Below are 14,501 nucleotides of genomic sequence, written 5' to 3'. Positions count from 1 at the left end.
GTTAACCTTATGGGAGTTCCCTTGTATGTTATTTGTCGTTTTTCCCTTGCTGCTTTCAATAATTTTTCTTTGTCTTTAATTTTTGCCACTTTGATTACTATGTGTCTCGGCGTGCTTCTCCTTGGGTTTATCCTGTATGGGACTCTCTGCGCTTCCTGGACTTGGGTGGCTATTTCCTTTCCCATGTTAGGGAAGTTTTCGACTATAATCTCTTCAAATATTTTCTCCGGTCCTTTCTCTCTCTCTTCTCCTTCTGGGACCCCTATAATGCGAATGTTGTTGCGTTTAATGTTGTCCCAGAGGTCTCTTAGGCTGTCTTCATTTCTTTTCATTCTTTTTTCTTTAGTCTGTTCTGCAGCAGTGAATTCCACCATTCTGTCTTCCAGGTCACTTATCCGTTCTTCTGCCTCAGTTATTCTACTATTGATTCCTTCTAGTGTAGTTTTCATTTCAGTTATTGTATTGGTCATCTCTGTTTGTTTGTTCTTTAATTCTTCTAGGTCTTTGTTAATCATTTCTTGCATCTTCTCAATCTTTGCCTCCATTCTTATTCCAAGGTCCTGGATCATCTTCACTATCATTATTCTGAATTCTTTTTCTGGAAGGTTGCCTATCTCCGCTTCATTTAGTTGTTTTTCTGGGGTTTTTTCTTGTTCCTTCATCTGGTATATAACCCTCTGCCTTTTCATCTTGTCTATCTTTCTGTAAATGTGGTTTCTGTTCCACAGGCTGCAGGACTGTAGTTTTTCTTGCTTCTGCTGTCTGCCCTCTGGTGGTTGAGGCTATCTAAGAGGCTTGATGGGAGGCTCTGGAGGTGGGTAGAGCTGACTGTTGCTGTGGTGGTCAGAGCTCCGTAAAACTTTAATTCACTTGACTGTTGATGGGTGGGGCTGGGATCCCTCCCTGTTGGTTGTTTTGCCTGAGGCAACCCAACACTGGAGCCTACCCGGGCTCTTTGTTGGGGCTAATGGCAGACTCTGGGAGGGCTCACGCCAAGGAGTACTTCCCAGAACCTCCGCTGCCAGTGTCCTTGGCCCCACGGTGAAACACAGCCAGCCCCCGCCTCTGCAGGAGACCCCCAACACCAGCAGTTATGTCTGGTTCAGTCTCCCCCAGGGTCACTGCTCCTTCCCCTGGGTCCCGATGCACACACTATTTTGTGTACGCCCTCCAAGAGTGGGGTCTCTGTTTCCCCCAGTCCTGTCGAAGTCCAGCAATCAATTCCCACTAGGCTTCAAAGTCTGATTCTCTATGAAATCCTCCTTCTGTTGCCGGACCCCCAGGTTGGGAAGCCTGACGTGGGGCTCAGAACGTTCACTCCAGTGGGTGGACTTCTGTGGTATAAGTGCTCGCCAGTCTGTGAGTCACCCACCCAGCAGTTATGGGATTTGATTTTACTCTGATTGCGCCCCTCCTGCCGTCTCACTGTGGCTTCTCCTCTGTCCTTGGACGTGGGGTATCCTCCTTGGTGAAGTCCAGTGTCTTCCTGTCGATGATTGTCCAGCAGCCAGTTGTGATTCTGGTACTCTCGCAAGAGGGAGTGAGAGCACGTCCTTCTACTCCGCCATCTTGGTTCTATTTTTAGTTTTTTTAAGGAACCTCCATACTGTTCTCCATAGTGGCTGTATCAATTTACATTCCCACCAACAGTGCAAGAGGGTTCTAAGGGCAGATTTCTTGAGAGAGATGAATTGCCTAAAATATTTTTAGTTTAGGAGGAACCTGCCTGTTTTACACTTACATATTTAAGACAAGCCAGAGATTTATTTGACCTAATAAGCATATTATGTTAAAAATTCAAAGCAAGGATTTGTGGGACTTAGTAACCAGTCACACCTTGGCATGTATTTTTGCTGACTTCAGACTGTTTTCTTAGAAAGCCCAATTGAGATCAGCTGATTTGAGGGGATAAATTCTTTTGGTATGCTTTTATCGTTAATTTTTTTTTAAATTAAAAAAACAGTATATGATCACTGTAACACATTTAAATTTGAGTCACTTCCCAGTCCATCTCCCTAGAAATGAGTACTATAAATAATTTGTTGTGTCTTCTTCTAGGGCATATGTTTTCCTAGAATAGAAATTTTGATTTAGTGGAATACAAGAACATTTTGGACCATGCTGTAGTTTTTCTAGTGGCAGGGTAGGCTTGGATGGAGTCTTAGTGGCTTGTATATGGTTTCTGAGGGCTTTATTGGGGCTTGGGAAGAGTCTCCCATAGATGGGTGACTTTTACATAAGAGAGGCAAGACAAATTTTAAAAAATTGCTGAGGATTAACTGTGCATGCTCAAAAGGTAAAAGTAATATTACTTTCTTCTTCTTCCCTTTCCCTCTTGTGATATATGTGCTCTTCCTCCCATAAGTTAGAGTTCAAATTAGCGTTGTTTATGCTGTGTTTAAGCTATGAGTATGTTAAGACTTTTGTGTTAATGTCTGTGGTAGTAGTCATAATTCTTTGAAGTGTCAGAAGCCCAAGTCATATTGGTTTAAGCAAAGAAAGGAATTTGTGGCTTATTTGACTGAAAAGTTTAGGGATCTGGGTACTCAGAAAAGTAAGAATTTCTCTCTTTTTCTCTTGGTTTTGTTATCCTTTCTGTTGATTTAATACCCAAGTAGGCTCTTTACACGTGGGGGCTCCAGGATTGTGTTCTATCAACTTAGCTTCAGCATAAAGAGAACATATTGATGAACAACAAGGACCTACTGTACAGCACAGGGAACTCTGCTCAGTATTCTGTAATAACCTAAATGGGAAAAGAATTTGAAAAAGAATAGATACATGTATATGTATAACTGAATCACTTTGCTGTACACTTGAAACTAACAACATTGTTAATCAACTATACTCCAATATAAAATAAAAATTTAAAAAAAGAAAAAGAACGTATCTTACCAAGAATTTCAATGGAAATTTTAGCATTGACTTTGGCCTGGATTAATGGGCCTGGATCAAATAAGTGTTCCTGGACTGTTATATGTGACCAACCCACCACAATTACATAGACATGACAATAGAGGAGCTGTAGTTTAGGTTATTCTAGGCTGTACTAGAATAATAACTCCCAAATCTCAGGGGCTTTACGCAGCAAAAGCCTATTTCTTGCTCATGCAAAGTCAGCCACAAGGCTAGGTGATAACTCTAGTAGTCCATGTGGTAACTCAAGAATCCATACTGTTTTCATCTTGATCTTAACATGAAGCCTCCACAGTTGCTTCATCAGGGAATGAAGAAGCCCAGACGTTTATGCATGAGCTATAATGCTTTAGCTTGGTACTGACACAGAGCTTACAGCCTATTATACAGAATTAGCCACATGGTTCTGCCTAACTGCAAGTGTGCTGGAAAATGTGTGAAATAATAGGGTTCTTTGATGAGCAGAAATATGTCTGCCACAAACTGTTACAGAATAAAAAAGCATCACCTGAGTGATGCAGGTAGGCATAGATGACAAATGTCAATTATAGCCTATAACTCTAAACAATGCTTAAAATGTTGATATACAAAATTGTGTTCAGAATTTGAAACTACTTGCTCTTTGGAATGTTCTTCGCCCAAGTTTGACTTGTTTTTATTTAAAGTAATTCATGGACTCATGGTTGAAAATCACTGACTTTAAAACTAATTTCCAGAATGCAACCCATTTATAGGTTGGAGACTGTGGTTATAACCATAATAAGTTAATCAGTTACCTCATAATTGCTGATTTCCACGGATATTATAGTTTAAACCAGTACATCTCAAATTATTTGTCATGATGGACTAGTTTCTTTTAAAGTTTCTACTGATGCTTTTATAAAATACAATAAAAATTTAATGCTAGACAAAATGACATAAAAAGAGACATATGAAATACGGGCCCTACTTTTTTTTACTGTTAGATTCAACAGTTATAAAACTACTCTCAACTTCTGTACTTAGCTTGTTGTGGGATAGGTAACGAAGAGTCTGTGGACCTTTACTGGTCAGTCCATGGATCATATTTTCAGGAGCGTGGTATGAAGGACTGTGGTTAATCCGTTGCAAATATTATCTACGTTAATCTCATAACCTTATGGGTTAGAGGTACTGTGTATCACCATTTACAGAAAACTGGGCACAAAGAGTGTGAATAAATTGCCCAAGGTCACACAGATGCCACACAAAACTCACGTAGTCCAGTTTGACTCCAGAGTCCATGTGCTTGTCTGCCTCTGATTTTGCAAAGATGAAATGAGGTAGCATTCTAGTCCGAGACTGTCAAGAATGGACATAGATACAGGCAGAGAAAGTTACAAATTGGAATTAATTCATTTGCCTAAAAAAAGAGAAGGTTAAGGATCACAGTGATTTTCATATAAAAGTAGAGTTACAGAGGATACTGATGAACTGTTCTTTTATCCTGTAGTGAGTCCGCATCTGTTTACATTTTACCTTAGTATTATAATCCCTGATTTACAAAACAAAATGATAGTATTTCCTTGAAATAAGTGTCTTTCTGCCATAACTCAGTTTCATATACTGAGTACTTTGTTTCATATACCGAGTACTTTGTTTCTTTTATTCTTCCTCTTAATTCTTTTTAGTTTGATAGTATAATCAACCAAATTGTTACTATTACACTCGTATAAACATAGAAATAATATTTCTTTCTACAGGAATCAGTATTTTAAGGAGAAAATGTAAGTAATGATTGTCTATTACGATGGTAATAGATGATCATGTTGCTGTCTTAATTGTTTTACATCATTAAATTCTTGATTTAATGAAATTGGAAACTTAGAGTATTTGAATTTCAACAACAGTATTTTTAGTAAATTTTAAAAAATCTTCTTCCTATAGAAATCTGGTTAAGAAGTACTGTCCCAAACGTTCCACCAAAGATGAAGAGCCAAGGTAAATTATATACCTATTTACTGTTGCATATTGAAATTTAAAAGAAGACCTATATTTTTGTTATTTAGTAAAATAGATATTATGCTATTAGCTTTTTATAAAGATTTTTAAAAGTTTATTGTAATAAAAAATCATAATGTTTATGAAAGGAAACTACTATTTTTTCTTATGAGTTTGCATACTTCAGTGGGCTTGATAATAGCTTTTTAGAATAGTTGAAGTGTGATTTCTAAGTAATAGGTGGACTGGGACTCCACTTGAATGATGTAGTGTCCAGAAGAAAAGGGTATTTTTTCCATGCTTTATTTTGTAGCTGTCAGCTTGTTAGATTCTTGCTTTTACTTTTACAGTTAGTAAAACAATTTGGCTGGTTGGTTTAAAGGGGTAATGAAAAGGAATAAGGTTTTCAGGGTAATTTTGGAACTCTGAACAAAAGGTTAGGAATTGCCTATGAGCTTTTTGGCATTCTTAAATGGGGATACATGGATAGTTGTAAAGTGCAGAAACAAAAGGAGACTAGACTTAAAACAACTTTGTATGTAATTGTCAGTTGTTAGAGGAGTCTCAGGTTTAGTGTTAACGGAGTCCTAGCTGAGCTGTCCACCTTCAGCTTATGTAAGAGTGTTCTGGCAGTGTATTCAAGTAGATCTATAAATTTTAATACAGTGATTCTCTTTGTTTCTCTCCTTCCCTCCACACACACATTTTTTTTACCCTTATTTTTGCCCCTTCTTACCCCTCTGTGGTGCCAACCATAGCGGCACTTCACTTGCATTCAGGATGTGGGCAGGCATACAGGCAGCTGTGTCCAGAGCTGATAGCAAAATTGTTCTGTAGATCACCCATCGAGATGCATTTGAGTGGTATAATTGGCAGGTTCTGTCCTCTAGAGCAAGCATATCATCTCTGTAATAGGTTCAGCTGCCAAGCCTAGGAATCCAACCAAGTTCATTCTCAAGCTCAGGCCAGTTAATTGGCAACTTAAGAGATTCCAGTATGCTAAAAGAGCCTGCAGGTAGTAGTAGTATTATTTTTTGACCCCAAATATCCTTTTATTTATAAATTAAGACTACCCGAAGATATATAAACATCTACAACTTGAGCTTAAGCAGGATTCTTTTCATACAAAGTTAATTTAGAGCTAGTAGCTGAGATTTAGGTTGAATATGTTAAAATTTGTTAAGTATCAGGCTCAATCTTACCTCACAAGAACATTTATAATGAAAGTAAAAACAAATTTCACCATTTTTACCATTTTTAATATGTTTTTGTCAGGTTTACTTCGTGTATAGCCTTTTTTAACATCCTTAACGAGTTAAATGACTATGCAGGACAGCGAGAAGTAGTAGCAGAAGAAATGGCGCACAGAGTTTATGGTGAATTAATGAGATACGCTCATGATCTGAAAACTGAAAGAAAAATGGTAATTCTTATCATTTTTATACAGTTGTTATAGTATATGAAATATTTTCACAGAAATGAAGTAATTACTTTGCTTTTTAAAATAATGTATAGTCATACAGCATAAACTGGTTTTCTATTTCTCTAAATTTCTTCTAGCTAAAATTATCTCAAGACATTCTTGCTAATTTGTGATCCTTTTGGATTTAAGACTGAGGTTTGGTAAACTCCAGCCAGTGGGACAAATCTAGCTTACTGCCTGTTTTTGTTTCCTAGTTACCATGAGCTAAGAATGGTTTTTACATTTTTAGATAGTTGAAAAGAAAATGAAAAAAAGAATATTTTATGACATGTGAAAATTATATGAAATTCAAATTTTAGTGACTGTAAAGTTTTATTGGAACAGGCGCACACTCATTCACTTATATATTGCGTGTGGCTGCTTTTGCATTATATTAGCAGAGTTGAATGTTTGTAACAGAGACAGAGACCGTGTGGTTTGCAAAGCCTAAAATGTTTATTTGACCCTTTATAGAAAACTTTGTCAACCCCTATTTAGATAATCATGTATTTTCCAAGAGATTATATCTGTCTTAAAGATTATATTTAAAGTATTTAAATAATAGTCTATAAAATGCATTTTAGAGAATTTTTGCTTTACTAATAATCTCTTCCTAAGTCTTGATAAAGTTTACATAATTAGTACCTTGAAAAAAAATTAAGTGAAAAGCCTTTTGTGGACTTTAGGCTTTAATTGGTATTTAATTGTAATTTAAAAATTTGTTTTGTTTGTTTTTTTGGTTGTTGTTATGATCTTCAGCATCTTCAAGAGGGACGAAAAGCTCAGCAATACCTTGACATGTGCTGGAAGCAGATGGATAATGTGAGATATAGTGTTTTCATGTTTAACATAAAATTTTGTAGCATTTAGCTCTAAATGCTCTTATGCTTCATATCTATTTGAGTTTAATATTTCTCAATTTAGTATTATTTATAATTTGACATTGGTGTAAATAGAGAATATGAGACCATTTTGTCCGTTTTCCTTTTTTTCTTCATGGTTCTGTACTTGTACCAATTCTATAATCTTCAGATAATTGTAAACATTTAGGAAGATTCTTTTTGACTTTGCCGTTGTTACTATAAAATATTGATAGAGGATAGAAGTAATAAGGAAATATTGATATCTTAGAAGACCATGTGACTGAGACTAAGAAAAACTAGATTCTAGTTCTGCCTTTTCCTTAGCACCTGATTTTTTCTTGACTTCAGTTTTAGCAAATGAAAAATGAAGACAGTGGACTAGATTATATGAAATGTTTCTTCCAGTTCAGTGATTCTATAATTGAGTGTTTCTAGTACTGGGCTGCTGGTCATAGACTGTCTCACTGTAGGAAATAAAGTACTTTATAGGGCAAAATTATAAAAGCATAATAATTATTTACTTTAAAAACTTTCCAAAGGTACTTATTAATGTGGTTTTTCTTAAATATCCTGGCATACAGTCATTTGAAAACCAGGATGTTTACATGGAACATTTTATCTTTATTTAAAACTTTCTGCCAAATGATGTGCTGTCGTATAAGGTTAATATTCTTTCTTGAACCCTCATGTTAGCAAGCAGTTTACTCTTTCCCTGCATATTTTTATGATGGACACTGTATTCCTTGAAAATTATGCTGAAGGGAGTTTTTCATGTTAATCAATTTAGCTTGTGGTTGTTGGAAAAAGGACAAGTTTGAGATTAAAAATAAAGTATGCATATACGTGTACAGTTTTCAGCTTTTTTTCTTTCTTTTTTAAAGACATGGATTAAAAGCTTAGATTAAATTTCTACTATATAACTGTCACTGATGTAAGATTCTAATCACCAGTACTGATTGAGAATTCTTAGGTATATTAATAGTCTGTTTTCATTTTTGTTTTGATTTTCTTTCTAATTGGTTTCAGAAAGACTTCTAGGGAGTGTTTACATTTATTAAATTTTAAATTGCCTTAACTAGCATCCTTAGTATCTGCCACCCAGTGAATGTGTATGTATGTGTGTCTTTCATTTGCACAAAATAACAGACTCCTACACTCATGAGTTATTGGTCCCTTTAAAAACTTGAGTTGACACAAATCATTCTTGTTGATATGTGCTGACTTACCTTTAGAACAATTGTTAGTTATTAAGCAAAAGTCATAAGGGTCATAAGAAACAAGCGTCAAAAAATGTAGGAGAGATTTCTTTAAGGCGTTAACAATATTGTGAAATAAAGGTGAGTTCAGCTCAACTCATGTTTATTGAAGGCATCTGTAACATGTATTGAGTCTGGTACAAAAGCAAATATGATATGGTCTTGTTTTTGTGGAGCCTGCAGTCTAGTGAGAAAGAGACACAAATATAATTTCTGTGTAATATGTAGAAATATGTGCAGGATCCCTTTTATAGTCCCATGTCTTCATGTCTAACCAAGAAAATGAAATTGTAAAATTCCTAACATGTTTGCAATAATTGAGAGGATATTTAAAGAACTAGGAGAGAAAGATTGAATTAGTGACAGAGTATTGAACATTGAGAAAAAAAAATTTTAAAGACAGTTATTAACCCAGGATAAACAAAATAGGCCCCACTGACATTTAAGTTGAGGGCAGAAGACAGTAGCCTGTGAAGAAGATTTTGAAGGAATGGTCAGAGATTGAGAAGATTGAAGCATCAGAAATGCCAGGTCTATCAGATAGGTGGTTCCAAGTAACAGATCATATGACTTTATAAGAACAAAGCTCAGAAACAGGTCAGTTCCAGAGTTGGTCAGTAGCTAGCTCAGTGATGTCACCAAGGCTGCCTTTTCTGTCTGTCCACGTTGCTGGCTTGACCATGGCCTTTTCCCTCAGGCTTGTCCCTTTATGGTCAACAGTTGATTTAAGCAGCCAAGCACCACATCCTCATTCAGCTGCATGCAGAAGCAGGAGAGAGGAAACATTTCTCTTCTGTTTCCTCTTATCAGGGAAGGAAAGCTTTCCCAGAAAACCCCAGCAGAATTCTTCATGGGTGCCTTTGACAGGATTAGATTATTTGACCATGCCCCAGCTGTGGGAAGGCTGGTAAAGCAAGTTATCAGCTGTTTTCAGCCTCCATACAGGGAGGTGGGCTCTTCTGAGAAAGAATAGGGGAGTAGATGTGGCCGTTGATTAGTCTGCGACACAAAGGATGAAGAAAGGAGAATCTTTTCTGGAGTATATCCCTGTATTGTATAATGATATAATATCTTTCAGGGAAGGAGTATTTTTAATATTACTGTACTCATGATTCTTTTGCTGTTGCAAGAAAATTAGTAGGTAGATTTTTTTCACAAACAATAGGACACTTAATATAAAAGTATTTTTGTATATGAGTTGCCTCAGATTACACCAAAATTAGTAGCTATAGCTGTTCAATTTGAAAACACAGCTCTGAACTGAGTTTCAGAGACTTAAGTGTGGAAATTTAATTTTAATCTTCACAGGAAAGTGACATTCTGTATATTATGTATATTCAGATATATTTATGCTTTGAATAAATTTTATGTATCTCGTTTGATATCTCATACTAATCAAAATAGTAAGTACATTTTAAATTTTTTATAAGAAATTTCTGAGTACGTTTATTTGATGTAAGTTACAGGTATGTCTGGTTCTAGGTATAAGGCAAACTGAACTAACTCAGACAACTTTTGGCTACAAATACCTAGATATAAAAGCTAAAATATTTTTTATTGTATTTTAAGTTCTTAGCATAGCTACCTGAAAGAAAGGGAAATTTCTAACTGCTGGAAACTAAGGGTAAACTAAAAGCCAGAGCAATAGTTGTGTGAGCTGATACAGTGGCATTTGAAAAGTGGTTCTAGAGGTTTTGGGGTATGGTTTACAGGACCTTGCTAAGGGCTTGGGGTTTAGTACTCACACACTGACAAAGTTTAGGTTTTAGCTCTGTATGTTTGGAGAGTTGGAACTGAAATCCCTGTATAAAGTTTGACTCTTTGAAGGACTAAACCTTTAGTGAAAGGTGGCAGGAACTCTGCCCACTGGCCAAGGGAGGTAGCGAAGAACCTTGTCTCTGTCTGAAGGTCAAGGAGTAGGAGGTATCCTGTGAGAAATTTAAACCTTTTGACCTTGTAGTTATGAGGTTTGCACTATCTGAATAGTTCTGTAATCCTCAAGACAAGAAATTGACATTGTAACTGGTTAGGTAAATAGAAAATGTTGACATCCTGTGCTTTCTTCTGAGTAATTCTCAGAATACAGGTAGCAAGGCATATATTTTCCAGACAAGAAATTGGAAGAGTCTCCTCTGTGGAATTTAATTAGTTTGAGAGGAAAGACTTAAAGATACAGGCACCATGGTTTCTCCAAGGAAACTGCCTGGCCTTATCACTGTAGAGGAAAAGGCCATAATCCAATTAGCTTTTAAAATAAGAGCAGATAGGCAGGTATCCCCAGACATTTAAAGAAAACATCTAATGTAAACACCAGAGTATGCAGAAAAGCTAGTATGCAGGAAAAAAAGCAACTTTGAAGAAACAGTGACTGTGAAAGGAAATAGAAATTAAAAAGCAAAAACAAACAAGCAAAACCCAGAACTATTATTAACATTTTCATAGGGAATAGAGAAGTTATTACATCCATGAAATAGGAACAAGATACTCTAAAGAAAGGAATGTATAAAGAACGAAAAAGAACTTTATGGTAGCAGAAATGAAAAGCTCGCTAGAAAGAATGAAATTGAAGAAATCTCTCAAAGTAGAGCAAAATGACAGAGATTGAAAATATGAGAGAAAATATAAGAGAATTAGAGGGACTCATCCTGTAGGTTCATTTTCAAGATAATAAGCATCTTAAAAAAGAGAAAACATAGAAAATGGATACGCAAAATTAATTCAAGAAGATTTCCCCAGAACAGAAAGACATAAGTTTCCAGATGGAAAGGATTTTCCAGGTGCTCAGCACAGTGGATTCACAGCAAGACATATCTTCATGAAATTTCAGAACAGTTAGGAGAGAGAGAAGATCCTACCAACCTCCAGAGAGAAAAAACAAAACAAAATAAACATATTTTATGCAAAGGATCAGGGATCAGAATGGGATCAGGAAGCCAGAAGACAGTGGAGTAGTACTTTTACATTTCTGAAGAAAGAAGATTTCCTACTCAGAGTTTCATACCTGGCCAAATTTTATCAATTAAAATAGATGGAAAGGCATTTTCAGTCATGAGACTTAAACAATTATCTCTTTTAGGAAGCTTCTTTTAGGAAGCTACTGCTGAATGTGTTCTAGCAAAATAGAGAAATGAACCAAGAAAGGGGCAGATGTGGAACTAGGAAATAGGAGATTCGAATTAAGGGAGAATTGAAAGGAATCCCCCAGGAAATGGTGAAGGGAAATCCCAAGGTAACAGTTATTCAGTAGGCCTAGTTTGGTAACCAGTTCAAATTTTAACAGGTTACAAACCTCTGGGTTCTTGATTTCATTAAGAAGACAAAATTGATAGAATTCTGCATATGTTTGAATTAACTGAGGAGAGATGTAAAGAACTGGGGACACTAGGGTTGAATTAGAGAAAAGTACATTGAAAACTAAAGCAAATTTTTAAGAAAAAGACATTAACTTCAGGATAAAAAAATAGGAAAGTAAATATATCACATGCTCAGTTGTGAATAGGTTTTGCAAAGTCATAGTAATTTGAATTAAATTTAAAAAATTTTAGAGGCCATTCTGGGCAGATGGTATTCCTGGGACACTTGGAAGAAACAACACAAAACCACTTTGGAGGGATGTTTCCACATTCTAAGCTACATTGGGATTCCATCAAAAAAAAAAAAAAAGAAAAGAAAACAAGCAAACACCAAAACCAATCAACCAAACATATAAAAACCAAACAAAAAACACCAAACAAACTGTCTGACATCTAGAAGGGTTATGCCTCCAGCTTTGTTCTTTTTCCTCAGGATTGCTTTGGCAATTCTGGGTCTTTTATGATTCCATATAAATTTTAGTATTATTTGTTAACTTCTAAATGAGATAAATCTAATTTTATTTTTCAGCATTTTAATTTTTTTTAACAGAGTAAAAAGAAATTTGAAAGAGAATGTAGAGAGGCAGAGAAGGCACAACAGAGTTACGAAAGATTGGATAATGATACTAATGCAACCAAGGCAGATGTTGAAAAGGTAAGAAATAATCTAAACTGACTTTAATATCAAAATATTATTACTTGCATATGGAGAGTAGTTACAATATTTGTGTTGGTATTAGTTTCCTCAAGAGATACACTACATCTAAATCTAAGATACACAAATATTTGCATACTTTACACATATTGGTCTGAGAAAGTAATTAGAATAAAATTAATATATTAATGTCAACTGCATTCTGAGTGTATAGGAAAGACATAGTTGCTATTAGGAATGAGCTTCTATCCTATTTAAAAATAAGAAAGTCTAAGGTATGTTGATGGGGTATGCAAATAGAGGTTGGATAGTGTGCTTCCCAATTATACAGAAGGGAAAACATGATAAAACTGTCAGAAATGTGATATCAACTATTTGTTTATTATTTGATTAATTCAGTCATTCATTTTGGAAAACTGAATTCTCTCTTGTCATTCACTGACTGATTCTGGGCCAGATGTTCTGTAACATTACTGTTGGTAGGATCAGCCCTGTATCTGTTGCTGCTTAGCTTCTCCTTCTCCCCTGCTGTATGCTCTTTATCTTAGGACATTTGACACAGTGATAGTGCTGAAATGTTGGGATTTTGAAAAATAGATGAACCTCACTCCATGTTTTTCTATATACAAAGGCCCAACATTAGTATATTTTCTCCTTAGAATTTTGTAATTTCCTATAGCATCAGAGCAAGAAAAAGCAAGAAGAAAGGAATAATTTATTTTCTACCTTCCATTTTCTTTACCAGTTTTTAAAAAACCCCAAAATCATATACATTTCAGGTTACAGTTACCTTAAAGTTCTTCTAGTATAACTTATGATGGCGTTTATCTTGTCTACCCTATTTTTAATAACATATTTCTTATGATAGTAAGTTCCCTGTTATTGGGAATATAGAGTCTTAAAATAGTCTGTTCATTTTTTTAAAAAAAATTACCATTTCCTTATATTGACCCCACTTGTCTCCCTGTTCAGCTTTAGTTTCTTTGAGGTACTAGAAAAATAACAAATCTATATTTTTCTCAAAATAGGTTTTTAGATATTTGTAGCAGATTCTCTACCCCTAGATGAACTATTGTGTTTCTTCAACTATTGCACATATGAAATATCTTCAAGTTACTTTTCAGATATCTTCAAGTTACTACTTTCCTTTGGATACCATTTAATTAACCAATATTCTTTGTTACCTCAAATTGGGTATAGTTCAGTCTGATCAGTTCTGAGTTTGATTACCTCCTTTGTTTTGAACACTAAATTTATGTTAATTATACCCTAAATGTATATCAGCTTTTTGGGCAACCACATTGTTTGGCTTGACTCTCATTGAGTTTATGGTTAACTGAAATCCCCATGTCTTTTCACATATGGTATGGTATAAGAATATGTGTCTCAGACAGAACGTGTACTGTTGGTCTTTTAAATGTATATGCTACATCTGTATCAATTATTAGGTTCGATCCTGCTGTTAAGATTTTTGGATCCTGATTTTGATCATCCACTATATTAATTTCCTTCCAGGCATCATGTCATACACATAATGTGTTATCATTACTTGATAAAAATGTGGACCACAACACTTGCAAACATCACCATTTTATATATGGGAAACTTCCTTGCTGGTTGACATTGACTCCTTAAGAACTCCTTTGACTTATTATCAAACATCAATTGAATACATAGTTTATGTACTAGGCAAGTTAGGCGAACTCCTTAACTGGACTCTCATTTTTAACTTACTCATTTTGTCTATGAAGATATCTTTAGAGACAGGTCAGACATCTTGAAATCTAAATGTAACATGTCTACTAGTTAGTTTCACCTAACTAGTTCAGAATTTTAATGTTTATATCTTCCTTTTTTATTCTTATTTGTTTGCAACCCCTTTAATTATTAGAGAATTAGGAAAACTTTGAGGTTTTACTTTAGATACCAGAGAGTAGAGGAATTCTGTTTTAAGTGACCAGGAAGGGAAGGGAACATAGTTTCAAGTAACTACTTATGAAAGTTTAAAAAAAAGCATAAAAAAACAGGTGAAGAGGG

At 35.2% G+C, this 14,501-nt stretch overlaps 1 protein-coding gene across 2 annotated transcripts in view; it reads left to right on the top strand.

The window, feature by feature from the left end:
• Positions 1-14,501, top strand: part of FNBP1L (formin binding protein 1 like) — a 127,390-nt gene that overhangs the window by 87,891 nt on the left and 24,998 nt on the right. For both annotated transcript variants that reach the window (XM_061183877.1, XM_061183876.1), the window contains exons 3-6: positions 4,822-4,875; positions 6,151-6,298; positions 7,097-7,159; positions 12,360-12,464. In XM_061183877.1, the coding sequence (XP_061039860.1) occupies positions 4,822-4,875; positions 6,151-6,298; positions 7,097-7,159; positions 12,360-12,464 (370 nt within the window). The remainder of the gene's footprint in view (positions 1-4,821; positions 4,876-6,150; positions 6,299-7,096; positions 7,160-12,359; positions 12,465-14,501) is intronic.

This window comes from Eubalaena glacialis, chromosome 3 (genome assembly GCF_028564815.1).
Source record: "Eubalaena glacialis isolate mEubGla1 chromosome 3, mEubGla1.1.hap2.+ XY, whole genome shotgun sequence".
NCBI classification, from domain to species: Eukaryota; Metazoa; Chordata; class Mammalia; order Artiodactyla; family Balaenidae; genus Eubalaena; species Eubalaena glacialis.
The sequence above is the reverse complement of the archived record's forward strand: the minus strand, read 5'-3'. Positions and strand labels throughout refer to the sequence as shown.